The sequence below is a fragment of the Gossypium hirsutum genome, chromosome D07 (assembly GCF_007990345.1).
Source record: "Gossypium hirsutum isolate 1008001.06 chromosome D07, Gossypium_hirsutum_v2.1, whole genome shotgun sequence".
NCBI classification, from domain to species: Eukaryota; Viridiplantae; Streptophyta; class Magnoliopsida; order Malvales; family Malvaceae; genus Gossypium; species Gossypium hirsutum.
The window spans coordinates 33,038,738-33,051,902 of NC_053443.1; the positions used below are offsets into that span (position 1 = coordinate 33,038,738).

A 13,165-nucleotide genomic window follows, 5' to 3' on the forward strand; every position below is an offset into this window, starting at 1 on the left:
TGAAAACTTGAAAGTACTGTACAAGTAATCATGGAACCCTAACATTAATATCTCGAACAACAATAGCCTCTGTCTTCACTAAAGAGATGCCACCTTATTCCCCTACTGATAGTCTCATAGAAACTCACTTTATAAATTTCTTTTTAACTAAGGGGACAAATATCATATCCTTATATTAAAATATCTCTTAACACCTTAGGAATGAAGCTCACACCATTACAGATATGGGAGAGGTATAGCCATAATGTCCTCTAGGATAACCATTACATCATGTTCAATCTCATTTAATGATCTCAACTTCTAGGCTTGCCAACCTCAAGAAAGTCACATTCGACTCACACCTTATATGAACCATGAGATTAAACTCTACAAGAAAGTAATCATGAGATAAAGGCCCACTCAAATTGCTCTCCCTCTCCTCCAAGATGAATGGGATAAACAAGAAACTAGATACTAGAACTTTATCCATGTGCCGCCTTAACCTTCTCAAATTACTAATCTTAATGGCTTTCCTCACAGTCCATAGTATGGATGAACCTTAATTTAATATCTCTTTGCACTCCGTACACTATAAACCGCCCTCACGAATTATGTGACCTTAGTAAAAATCACACTCGGCAAGGTTTTAAAATTTAAACTGGCTTAGACATTTTTCTTAAATCCCCTAACAATGGAGACACGAATTACCTGTTATTTAAAATATGAACCAACAGTTAGAGATGGTGGGCGAAATAGACATTCAATTTGAATTCTAAAAACAGAAAAGGGAAGGCGTAATGGACCCAATATCCATCCTTCCAACTCCGAGTGGTTCGAAGGGCAAAGGCCCACAGTTACTATTCATTTGAATAAATAAAAGAACGGTTAAAATATGCATATAGTTTCTGTACTTTTTAAAAATTAGAAATTTAGTCCCAGTTCTTGTATTTTCACGAATTTAATCTCTTTATTTTTTAGATTTTCAAAATTCATCTAACTGTTAATACTGTTAACTCTTTTTTTTTTGGTTAAATTCAGGTTAATTACAACATTTTTTTTACTTACATGGGTAACAAGTGAGTGATTCTTTTTTTATATAAGAAAACAGAGAGTGATAATAGTTGTATATGAATTTTGAAATCTAAATGGTAGAGGAACTAAATTTCTAGAAATACAAGTACAAGGAGTAAATTCCTAATTTTTAAAAAGTACAAGTACTATAGACATACTTTATCCTAAAAGAAAATAAAAAAGGGGACAGAATGGTCATAATATGAATTGTCAGAAGCAGTGTTGCTCTTGCCAATACCAGCTACAACTCCCACTTCTCTTCTCCTTCTTCACAAACTCAGGCCAAACATAAAAATTTGTCATTAGATTCTGATCTAAATAAAAACAAAGATGTCTGGTTACGTAGGCATTTTGGTCTCAGATGCATGCCTGCAAAACCAGTTCACTCAAGTCGAACTTCGTAGCTTAAAATCTCATGTAACTCAACGATTCTTTCATTTTTCTCCTTCTTTTTTGATCGCAGTTACTAACACTTTGTTTTTTGGTAGTTTACTAGTATGCGAAGAGAGAGCGGGAAACTAACGCTGGGAGACTTAGCATCCAGAATGTCCAGATTGAAAGCTGTGGGAGAGAATCTGAGTGACCAAGAAACTACAGATTTTATCGCTGCTTTGTATCCTAACTTCAACGATGAGGTCGATTTCGAGTCCTTTTTGAAGGTTTGTTGTTGTTGTTTTTGGTGTTCCAATCCCTTTTTTTTATCGTTAATATATTTTTTTTTTCTTAAAGTTCAAGTTTATGAAAATTTGAATTTGGATTGTTGTTTCAGAAGTAACTTTTCAGAAAACCTTTTTTTTTTCAAAATTTCCTGGAAAGTGGATTATCAATCACTGTGTTTTGTGTGGATAGGTTCATCTGAAACTTCATGCACATGCAAGCTCTAGAACAGGAAATCCAGCAAAGAACTCATCAGCATTCCTCAAGGCAGCTACAACTACTCTGCTTCACACCATAAGCGAATCCGAAAAGGCATCCTACGTTGCCCATATCAATAATTATCTCGCTCAAGATGGGTTCTTAAACAAATACTTACCCATCGATCCGTCCTCAAATGATCTATTTGAGATTGTTAAAGATGGAGTTCTTCTTTGGTAAATCCTTCTTTCTACCTTTTTAAAACTATTAGATTTGTTGTTTTTATGCCAGCGGGAGAAGATTTTTTTTGAAGCTTTTATACAAAATAAATGCAGCAAACTGATAAATGTAGCAGTTCCGGGTACCATTGATGAAAGGGCTATTAATACTAAGAGACTGCTCAATCCATGGGAAAGAAATGAAAACCATACACTATGTCTCAACTCTGCCAAGGCTATTGGCTGCACTGTAGTCAATATAGGAACACAAGATTTCATTGAAGGAAGGGTATGCGTATACTTATACTGTTGGTCTGTTGCATTGCTGAACTAGTTTATTTGATGGTTGGATTTTCACTTGAGTTTAAGAAAGACATGTTGGATAAAAGCATTATTTTTAAAGCATGCTTCATTGCTTTTGTTGTTTTTGTTATTCCCAGAGCTGTGGCCAATGTGACAATCTTTAATGCTATTCTTTTCACTTCTTAACTATTTTTCAATACAATGATTGGTGTTGGGAAGATCATTGCTTCTCATATTTGGCCTGGACTAGGTAGACCATTTATCTGTTTATTAATGCTAAACCAAAATCGAAACCCTTTCTTATTCTTGCTTCATTCCTGTTCCACTCTGAAACTTTACTTTCCAGAACATGTTTTGTTTGATCACCTCTTACTGAAATTATTTAAAGTATATACTTTGAAAATGATTAGCGAGAATGATATCATCTCGGGTTCCTTTTACAGAGACATCTTGTGCTTGGATTGATTTCTCAAATTATAAAGGTAACTTGATCTCTCAAATTATTGTCTAATCCAAAGCAATTAAAACTTTGCAACCTTGATACTTACAATGGCATAGGCCAGTCTTGCTAAAAAACTATGCTGTTTTAGATACAACTGTTGGCAGACCTCAACTTGAAGAAAACACCTCAGTTGGTGGAGCTTGTTGATGATAGTAAGGTAATATATTGTTTCACAAGAATATCAGTTCATTTGACTATACTTGTTTTGTGGAACATTTTAAGGAAAAGTACTACTTGGAGGAAAATGAAATCTCTAACTTGTTAAATACTATATGTGATAACCGTGGTCTCTCCTTAAATATGCCCACTGTGTCTTGAATTTGTATTTCATTTTTACACCTCCCCTTTTCAAACTTTAAACAAATAAGCCAGAACTTCGATGCTTTTTCTAGTTTTTGATAGACTTCTTCCGAATATATTTGCTTGTTCTTAAACCAACAGGATGTGGAAGAATTGATGAGTTTACCACCAGAGAAGATCTTGCTGAGGTGGATGAATTATCAACTGAAGAAATCTTCATACAAGAAAATAGTTACAAATTTCTCTACTGATGTAAAGGTAAGATAGAAATTTGTTTTAGCTTTTCAAATTTCCCAACAATTATTTTTCCCTTATGCTTATGCAATATCCTCATATATTGCAATCCATCCTTATATAGGTAGATGCTTGTTCAACCTCTTCTGTCTTTTCCTAATTACATCATTAGCTAGAATCTAATTTACATTCAAACTTCTTAAAACCACCATAAAAGATCTAGTCTCAAACTAAATGGGACCTAACCATATATAATGCTTTTGCTTCCTTAATTTGTCTATGCTAATAGTAAATGAAACCAGGACTTGGTTCTAGTTGCAAGCTGGAATAATATATGGAGACCCTTTTTTGTCCATCTTTGATCATATGATATTCAACCTGCAGGATGCAGAGGCTTATGCACACCTTTTAAATGTTCTTGCACCTGAGCATAGTAATCCCTCTACATTGGCTGTCAAAGATCCATTACAGAGAGCAAAGTTGGTTCTTGATCTTGCAGATAGGATGGGATGCAAACGATACTTAACTGCAAAAGATATTGTGGATGGTTCCCCCAATCTTAATCTTGCTTTTGTTGCACATATTTTCCAGCACAGGTGAGACTTAAGAGCACCCCTTTTTCCAGAGATCATATCTAACTTGAATATAAAGTGAATACCCTTTTTGTAGTTCTAATGTTTACAATTCCATGTTAATTTTTATCACCCTTTATGCATATGATATGGGAAATTTGGCAGCATTAGAAAGATTTATTAAATTCTTCCAAGGCTGGTTCTACTTCCTAATACAAATTTGATAATTTTGAGCTTTTAAAAAATAATTTGTAGCATAAAGTTTCAAACCCTTAAAGCTTTTAACAGCAATTATAGATGTGTTTATGGCATTGCCATACATGGTCCGCAACAACATAAGTGATGTTTAAATTTGTACTTAACATGTCTTTCTCTTTCTCTAAGTTTACAAAGCTAGTTTTATTCTCTGTGTCCAATCATTTATCTTCCTCCTTATGTTTCCAGTAGAATATGTCAACTGTGTCACATCAACTGCTGAGAATACAAACTGTCCATAAACCATTTGGAAATTTCACATAAGCAGAATATTACAAATTGATGGATTATGATGTTTTTCTTCGTTTCGTATAACTGATAATGAGTTCAAGATGTGAAAGCTAATACTGTATCGTACTTGCAGGAATGGCCTTTCAACTCAAACAAAACAGATATCTTTTCTTGAAACTCTACCAGATGATGCCCAAGTTTCTAGAGAGGAAAGAGTATTTCGCTTCTGGATTAATAGTCTTGGAAATTCAACATATATTGACAATGTCTTTGAAGATCTTAGAAATGGGCAAGTCTAATATGTTCCTATGATCTTAAGTGCACAAACATAATTGTGATATGGTGTTTTTCCTGAGCTCTTGAAAAATTAAGGCTCCTTTTACCTTGCTTTTGCTTTGTTTTCTATTCATTTTAATCATTTTCCTCTAGCTTTCTATTTTTTTTGCATTCCAAAAAGAAAAAGAAGACTAAGCAGAAGTATCAACCAATGGAGCCCAAATTGCATTCTACTTCACATTGAAAAATCTGTGCTGTTATTCCTGTTTGAAATTCTAGTACATTAATAAACGATCTGAAATATAGTAATTCTGCAAGATTGAAATCTTCTATAAATATTCTGTATAAAAACCTTATGATGGCTTACAACTATGTTTCCTACATTTGAAATCAGTAAATGTTGCCAGTTTTTAAGTTTTCATTTCTATCTCGAAACTAAAATGATGAAGTGTCTAATTTATTTTTTTCCTGTGCAGGTGGATACTTCTCGAGACCCTTGATAAGGTGTCACCTGGGATTGTTAATTGGAAGGTTGCTAACAAGCCTCCTATTAAGTTGCCATTCAAGAAAGTAGAAAACTGTAATCAAGTTGTTAAAATAGGGAAACAATTAAAATTTTCCCTGGTTAATATTGCTGGAAATGACATTGTTCAAGGAAATAAAAAACTAATATTGGGTATGTTATCTGCCATGAGAATTTCAATTGTTGTCTTGAAAGCAGTTCAAATACTTATTGCGGTATTCTTGAACTTGTATTGGAACCAGTTTAGCCCTCTCTTGATAGAATGTTGGTTTTTCTGTTCAGCTTATTTGTGGCAATTGATGAGATTCAACATTCTTCAACTTCTGAAGAATCTAAGATCCCATTCCCATGGAAAAGAAATTACTGATGTTGATATCCTAAGGTGGGCTAATACCAAAGTAAGCAACTCAGGAAGCCAGAGTCGCATGGATAGTTTCAAGGTATTCTTCCTATAGATAGCTTTAAATGGTAGTTTGATTTACAAATATCTGATTTTAGCCTCCGGGTTTTTGTTCATGACTACAGCTGAAATGAATTTAGACCAGACTTGATGCCTTCTTTAGGCCTTTGCTGCACATGACATTTAGAACTGTTGCACATCAATGCCGGTGTCACAACTTGTTAAACAGCTATTTTTGGATTCCCTAATGGTTTTATTGTTCTCCAGAAAGAAAAAATCAGAACGATTTTTTCTGTCAACAACTAATAAAAATGATTTAGCAAAAGTTTTGTCTTCTAGTTGTAGCATGGCTTATGATCAAGTGGCGCATGAATGACGTAAACAAGTATTTGTGGAACAGTTCCAGGTTTTAGCAATATTCATGTAAACCATTGTTTAGTTTATATCTCATTGCAATTTGCATTTTCCAGGACAAGAGCTTGTCAGATGGCATATTTTTCCTTGAGCTTCTTAGTGCTGTTCAACCTAGATCCGTAAATTGGAGTCTTGTTACGAAAGGAGTAACCGGTATGTTCTTACTATTCTTTGATAGAGTTCATGTGTTTAAGCTTCCCCCACCTTTTCTTCTTGACATGTGCAAGTTTTGAATTGCCCTACGCAGTGGTTTCTTCAAATTTCGGCTACCTTAGTTTCAAGTTTACACATTAACAGGTTTTTATTTACAAAAACAATCATACTAGACATGCCATGCTTTTATTTATTCTACATGGTTTTGATATTTTCTAGCTAACCTATGGTGGCCCGTCCTTAGAAGCAAATTTTAAGTTCTTGAACTATGTACTTCCTGCATGATTTATAGTTATTCTTTTACACCACCTAGTAATTTTACTAATGTTGCCCCCAACTTGGGAGCATCTCAGATGAGCAGAAAAAGATGAATGCCACCTACATCATCAGTATTGCCAGGAAGCTTGGGTGCTCAATATTTTTGCTTCCTGAAGACATAATCGAGGTAACATTTTCCGTTAAGGCGTCACAACAATGTCGTATAATGCAAAGATGGAATCTTTTATTCATTAGCTTTCTATGTTTAACATGACGGGAACAACATTTCAGGTAAATCAAAAGATGATGCTCACATTGACTGCAAGTATCATGTATTGGTTCTTGAAACAACCTGTTGAAGAGAAACCAGCAGCAACTTCAGATAGTGAAAATGGAAGCCAAATGGAGACTCTCTCTAATTCTACTACTGATGACTCAGCATCTGAATCATCTGTTGAGTAGAGACCGAAACCGGAATGTATAATCAGGTGCCTTAAACTTGATTCTCCTCCCTCTCTGCATAGACACCCAGTTTTGGATTAAATTTGATTTGCAAAGATTGTTGATCTTGCATTTACAGAAATAGGGGTGTTTGAAACAAATAATATTGCATATGTGAATAGTATTTCCCGTTATGTATTGTGTATGTATTTGTTGTGCTTCAAAGTAATTGTAAGGCAATGCCATCTTTTTTTCTTTTTTTTTTCTTTAATATTATGTATGTAACCTTAGGCACAATGGGGATTGACTTGGGCACAAGATGAGATAGACCTGTAAATAATAAAAAATAGTTTTATTTAAAGTTTAATTAATAAATTATTTTAAAAAATTGTGATAATTTAATGTATTTTAAAGAATAAAATGATATCTTAAATTTTAAAAAAAGAACCTTAAATCCTGTTCGATTGATGAAATGGAGCGACTCTATGTTGCATGTAATGTGTTTTGATTTGAGGGGATAATTTCATTTAATCTATGGAGCAACTGCATGAAAAAAAAGTTATGTAACAAATATATAAATTCATAAAAAAATAAAAATATTTTTATTTAAATAGTAAAATTAAATGTTTAAATTCATTGTATCACTTGAGTTTTTATTTGTTTATAAAATGTAAAAAGATAACTCACATAATAAAATTAACTTGCTTGGTACACAAAGGAGTATTTTGGTAATTTACTAATTAAATTGGTATTAAGTTGATTTTCTATAATCATGATTAAATTGACAAGGCTTCCTTTGGATAGACGTGAGATTAAAAACAGCAGTAACGGTGAAATTAATTTTTGTAATTAATGTTATAGTAGTAAGATTAAAATCAATAGTGATATATGTGTTTGTATTTAAAGGTAGCTTTAACATTGAGCTGTTAAAAAAAAAGACTATTAAAGACATTAAATTATGCAAAATAAATACTTAAAAATATATTTCATATTAAATTTTATTTATGTTAAATAATAATTTTATTATTCATATATCTTTTCATTTATAATAAATTCATACAAATTTTGTAATAACAATTATATATTTATTAAATTATTTTAAACTCGGAATTATATATTTATTTGATAACAATAAAACAACTATTGATAATATTTATTTTAATGTCTTATTAAATAAAACAAAGAAGAGCTTGTGTTGAAAAGAGAAATCTCAAGCTCAATAGAAAGACAATGCTTTGTAACCAGTAAATTCAGCCACTTAGGACATAAGTAAAATGTTGCACCTTTTCCCTCCGGTGTAAATAAAGGGTGCGGTGCAGTGCAGGGAAAGTAATTTCACTCTGATTCTATTTAGAGGTTAGCAAAATTTAATTTAATTAAAAAAATTATATTTTGATTTAATCTAATTGAGTTATTTTAGTAAAATTAAATAAATAATTTGGGTTGAATTTTACAATTCAAATAACTCGAATAATTTGAATAATAGATTAGTGTAAATACCACTTTCGTACTGTCAATTTTGAAAATGAGCAAATTAGTCTCATTTAACAAAAATTAAAAAATTAAAATAATTTTAAAAAGTTCAAAATATTTTTTAAAATTAAAAATATTTATAAAAATTCCAAAATTTATTTTTTAGAAAATTTATAAATTTTTTTCTAAAATAATAATTTTGGAGACCTAAATAAGTTAATTAATGATTCAAGTTCATAATACTAAAGTATCTTATTTTTTTTATTTATTTTGCTTTAAAAAAGTTTTCAAATATATATGATTTTAAATTTATGTGCTCTAACATGTAATTAATTATACGGTAACATGTTTAATTTTTTATTTTAACTCGAACAATTTCACTTAATTTGACTTGACTCGAATTTCATTTCACTCTAATTGATTTGATTCAAAAAAAATTTTAAATCGAGTTAGGATGATAAAATATGACTTGTCAACTCAAAATATTTTTACTCGATTCGATCGAACGCTCACCATTAATTCCTTCGTATCCAGTGGCGGAGCTAGGATATTAATCTATGAGGGGGCAAGTTAAAATTAGAAGTGCTATATAACAGTCGATTTAAACATATAAACAATCGATTCAAAAGAAACAGTATTCCAACATGACAATCTATTTAAACATATAAAAATATATATTCAAAAGCAGCAGTATTCCAACAATTAAGATGAAATAACTATCATTTGACTCGGCTAACCATTTTTTATTCATTTTTCACAAAAATGTTCACTGCTTCACAAGCTATCCTTTGACATAATTTTAAATAAAGTGATCAAGGTTCTCTTCCTCGTATTCACTTTGGCCGAAACTTACTATAACATTATCTAACTATTTTTATTTCATTTTTACACTTCTAACAAGTTAGAAGCCGTCTCCTACTCATTTTCTATCTAAAAACATACACATTTCACTTAATTTTATAAGCTTCCAAGTTCCATCAATATCTTTTAATGACAACTTTTAATATACTTGATAAAACAAAAAAAAACTATTGGTACATATATGTAAAACAAAGTTTCAAATATTCAAAATCTATGAAAAGCTTGAAGAAAAACATACCTTATACTTCAAATTTGGAGAAAAAATGATAAATAAATTTTTTTTCTTCTTTTCTTGCTAAGCACCAATATGAAGGAGAAAGATGATCAAAGTCTCTTCATCTTTTCTTTTCTTTTTATATATGTATATATTTATATTAAACTATTAAATAAACATTAATTTATTATTTAACAAAAATATCATTCAAAAGTCAGTATGAGTAATTTAACTTCTTCAAGAAGATTTTCTCTTTATTTTTATCAAGAATAAATATTAAAGCCCCCGGGCCTCAACGTAGCTCCGCCACTGTTCGTATCATGACTCATTTGTTTGATGATGGAAAAAAAATTTAAGCATAGTTTATTCACTTATAGTGTAATTTACCATTTTCTTCTTTTATCAATAATAATTAAAAAACCACTAATATAAAATTTTATTTTTTTATCTATAATAATACATTACTATCATTTAAATTTATATTTTAAAAATATAATTATTATTAATGAACTAATTTTCTATCTCCGCTTCACTTCGGATAAATAGATTACTAATTGAACCAATTTAATTAAATTTAGTTGAAAACAATATTTTAAAAAATATATAATATACCAAACTTTTTATTGTTGAGCATAGATTGTTTTAGGTCAAATTATTATTATGATTTTTCTACTATGCTTAAATTTAGGATTTAGTAGTTATATTTTAATTTGACATAATTTAGTTCCTATATTTTCATAAATCATTAGTTAGTCCAAATAGTTGACACATTTAATCATTCTGCTTAAAATGCTTAGGCAAAACTTTGTGTGTGTTAGAAATGTGTTCCATGTCATCAGTTTAATTGAAAAAGCTAAATATGCTAACTATTTGGATGAACTAATGTCGTTGTAAAAATACAAAACCAAAATATGTTAAATTAAAATATAAAAAGTAAATCTCAAATGTAAGTATAGTAAAAAGATCAAAATTGCAATAAAGAACAAAGTCCTTTTGAAGTCAAATGTGGGCTTTTTTACCCCAATATTACATTTTATTATATTAAATTCGAAAATGGGCTGAATGGGGGTTTACTTACGAGAATGGTATGAATTGGTTGGTGGAGGGTGGTGCATAGGCGGCACCACCCCTAAATTCTAACAACCATTTTAAAATATATATATTAATAGGCCATCGCTTGTTGATAGGTGACACCAAAAAAATACGGGTCGAATACGACCCGTATACGATCCAAACCCAACCCAACCCCATGACAGTCAAAGGTGAAGGACACCTGATAGGCGACACCAGTCTCTTCTTCAGCGATGGGACGGGACCATCACTGGTCTCGTGACTTATGTTTTGGGGACCTTATAATGGTCCCCAGTCTATGTTGTGATTTGAAAGAAAAAAAAACAATTTAAAAAAAGAGAAGAAGAAGAAGAGAATGGGAAGGGAAGGAAGGGAAAAAAGAGAGAAGCAGAATAAGTAAGAGAGGAGAAGGAAAAAAAATAGAAGAGAAAGAAAAGAGAGAGCGAAGGAAAAGAGAAAGGGAAGAAAAAGGGATTTAATTTGGGAATAGGAAGAAAAAGGGATTTAATTTGGGGTTGTGTTTAGAGTTTGAAAAAAAATTAAGGGGTTGTATTTGGGGGTTATAAGGGTTTAGTGTTTAAAAAAAATCAAAAAAAGGTATTTTTTTTAAATTTAGTGGCTTTTTTGTTATAAATGTTATTTTTTATGTTATTTTATTTGTTTTAGATTTTATTTTTTTTATTTTTTAAGGTATTATTTTGTTTAAAAAGGAAACTTTTTTATAGGTATTATTTTGGTAAGGTATGTTTCTATTTTATATTTTCATTCGTAAGTTTTTTTTATGTTTTTTATTATATTAAATAACAACATTCGTATTTATGTAGAATCCTCTATGTATTATTTTTTATATAATTTATTTGTCATGTGTGTTTTAGATTTGTTTGAGTTTTCTTTTGGTGTTTTTAGATTTATGTCTGTCGTTTTTTGTTTTGGATTAATGATAAGCAAAAGTCCAATTTGTTTATTTTAAAATAATAATAATAATAATAATAACAACATTCGTATTTATTAAGTTTATTATGTTGAGATAGTTTATGTTATGTTTCTGTTATATTTTTTGATTGGCATGTTTTTTTTTAGGTTTAATATTAGATGCACATAATATATAGTCCAATTAAGTTTATTTTGTTTTGATAATTTTTATTATTTTAACATAAATTTTTTTTGTTTTTTATGTAGGTAAAAGATGAGACCATTGAGTTGGAATTTATGAATGGGACCATTGAGTTAGAATTTATGAGATATTTTTATTTTGTTAATTATATACTTAAGAGTATAGCAAAAAATATGATGTGGATAAAACTGTTTAGTATTTTTGTAATGAAATTTTTGTATTGTATTTATTGTAAAATTTATTGTATCACATTTAGGTATTTTGATAAATATTTAAAATGGAGCAAACTTAGAAATTAATTATTGAAATTTGTTTTAAAATTGCAGATATCAAAATATGTTCATTGATTAATAACGATGATCACATATCAAACACAGTTAATAAGATGATAATAAATTGTTGTTTGTTATTCATGGGTTCCCTTATAAAAATTCCCATGTCATTTACAGAATTAAATTATGTTATAATAACTATTTTCTATAATTTAATAGTGTCGGGGCTCGTACCGCGCATTGAGGGATCGTGTGAATGGTTTAGGATATTCCCTGGATGAACAACTGATGCCATACTTGGAGTTAGCCAGATTCGGGTCAGCAGCACTGATCCAGATGTTTGATTTGCGGTACGACTTAATTTGGTCGAGCTTTGGTGCCCAGAGACCCACACTTTTCATTTGCAGTGTGGGGAGTGCACTGTCACTCTAGAGGATGTTGTACTGCAACTTGGGCTCCCAATCAACAGGAGTGCGGTAACGGGCGTAAGTACGATCTCTGAGCCAGCCGTCCTTTGTAATAACCTACTAAGAGTCTTGTCTGGTGGTGTTGAGTTGAAATTTACAAGTTTGAGATTTTCATGGCTAAAAGCCAATTTTGAGCATTTATCAATTAATGCCACTGAGCGGGAGGTGATGTGCACTGCTCGAGCGTACATTATGCACATTATAGGGGGTGTACTCATGTTGAATGTAAACAATAACAAGGTTCATTTGATGTACTTACCCCTATTAATTGATTTGCATAATGTCTGCTCGTATAGTTGGGGTTCCGCAATATTGGCTATGTTGTATCGCGAGCTTTGTCGAACGACAAAGCTGGACATAGGCGGATGCCTCATATTGCTGTAATCTCAGGCTCTTTACCGGATGCCATTCTTGGCATCGGTTAGTCATTAAGCATATGTATTTCCACTGGTGAATAGGTGAAAAAAATTTTACTCGTTATAGCAATTATTTGACATTTTTTTTTTCTAATGATACTATTCTAACAAGTTATTTGTTTTCGTAGATGGAGTACCAATCCGGGTGTCGGAGGTCATACACTATTCCGATGTACCGTCTGATGATTGAACAACATGCCAGGGAAGAGGTAAGCTATTCCAATATTTGTGACATGTAATTATTTTGTATATCTTACTCGAACCGTGTTAGAATTTAACCATGTTATTAATT

The 13,165-nt window shown here is 31.0% G+C and overlaps 1 protein-coding gene across 2 annotated transcripts; it reads left to right on the forward strand.

The window, feature by feature from the left end:
* Positions 1 to 1,243: 1,243 nt before the first annotated feature.
* Positions 1,244 to 7,240, forward strand: LOC107954657 (fimbrin-2). 2 transcript variants are annotated; one of them, XM_016890281.2, is made up of 14 exons: positions 1,244 to 1,467; positions 1,539 to 1,709; positions 1,900 to 2,141; positions 2,241 to 2,412; positions 2,870 to 2,908; positions 3,017 to 3,085; positions 3,370 to 3,486; positions 3,847 to 4,058; positions 4,654 to 4,809; positions 5,273 to 5,472; positions 5,602 to 5,759; positions 6,190 to 6,286; positions 6,640 to 6,731; positions 6,836 to 7,240. In XM_016890281.2, the coding sequence occupies exons 1-14, from the start codon at positions 1,381 to 1,383 to the stop codon at positions 7,004 to 7,006; spliced, it is 1,983 nt and encodes a 660-aa protein (XP_016745770.1). In that variant the 5' UTR covers positions 1,244 to 1,380; the 3' UTR covers positions 7,007 to 7,240. The 2 variants fall into 2 exon arrangements, with proteins under 2 accessions (XP_016745770.1, XP_016745771.1); XM_016890282.2 differs by lacking the exons at positions 6,190 to 6,286; positions 6,640 to 6,731; positions 6,836 to 7,240 and adding an exon at positions 5,845 to 6,174 and having other exon boundaries at positions 1,260 to 1,467.
* The last annotated feature ends 5,925 nt before the right edge of the window (positions 7,241 to 13,165 follow it).

Excerpts from the sequence above, each read along its gene's own strand:
- LOC107954657 (XM_016890281.2), top strand. The coding sequence starts at position 1,381 with ATGTCTGGTTACGTAGGCATTTTGGTCTCAGATGCATGCCTGCAAAAC. Across the intron at positions 1,468-1,538 it reads TTCGTAGCTTAAAATCTCAT|TTTACTAGTATGCGAAGAGA; the intron begins GTAACTCAACGA and ends GTTTTTTGGTAG. Across the intron at positions 2,413-2,869 it reads AAGATTTCATTGAAGGAAGG|AGACATCTTGTGCTTGGATT; the intron begins GTATGCGTATAC and ends TTCCTTTTACAG.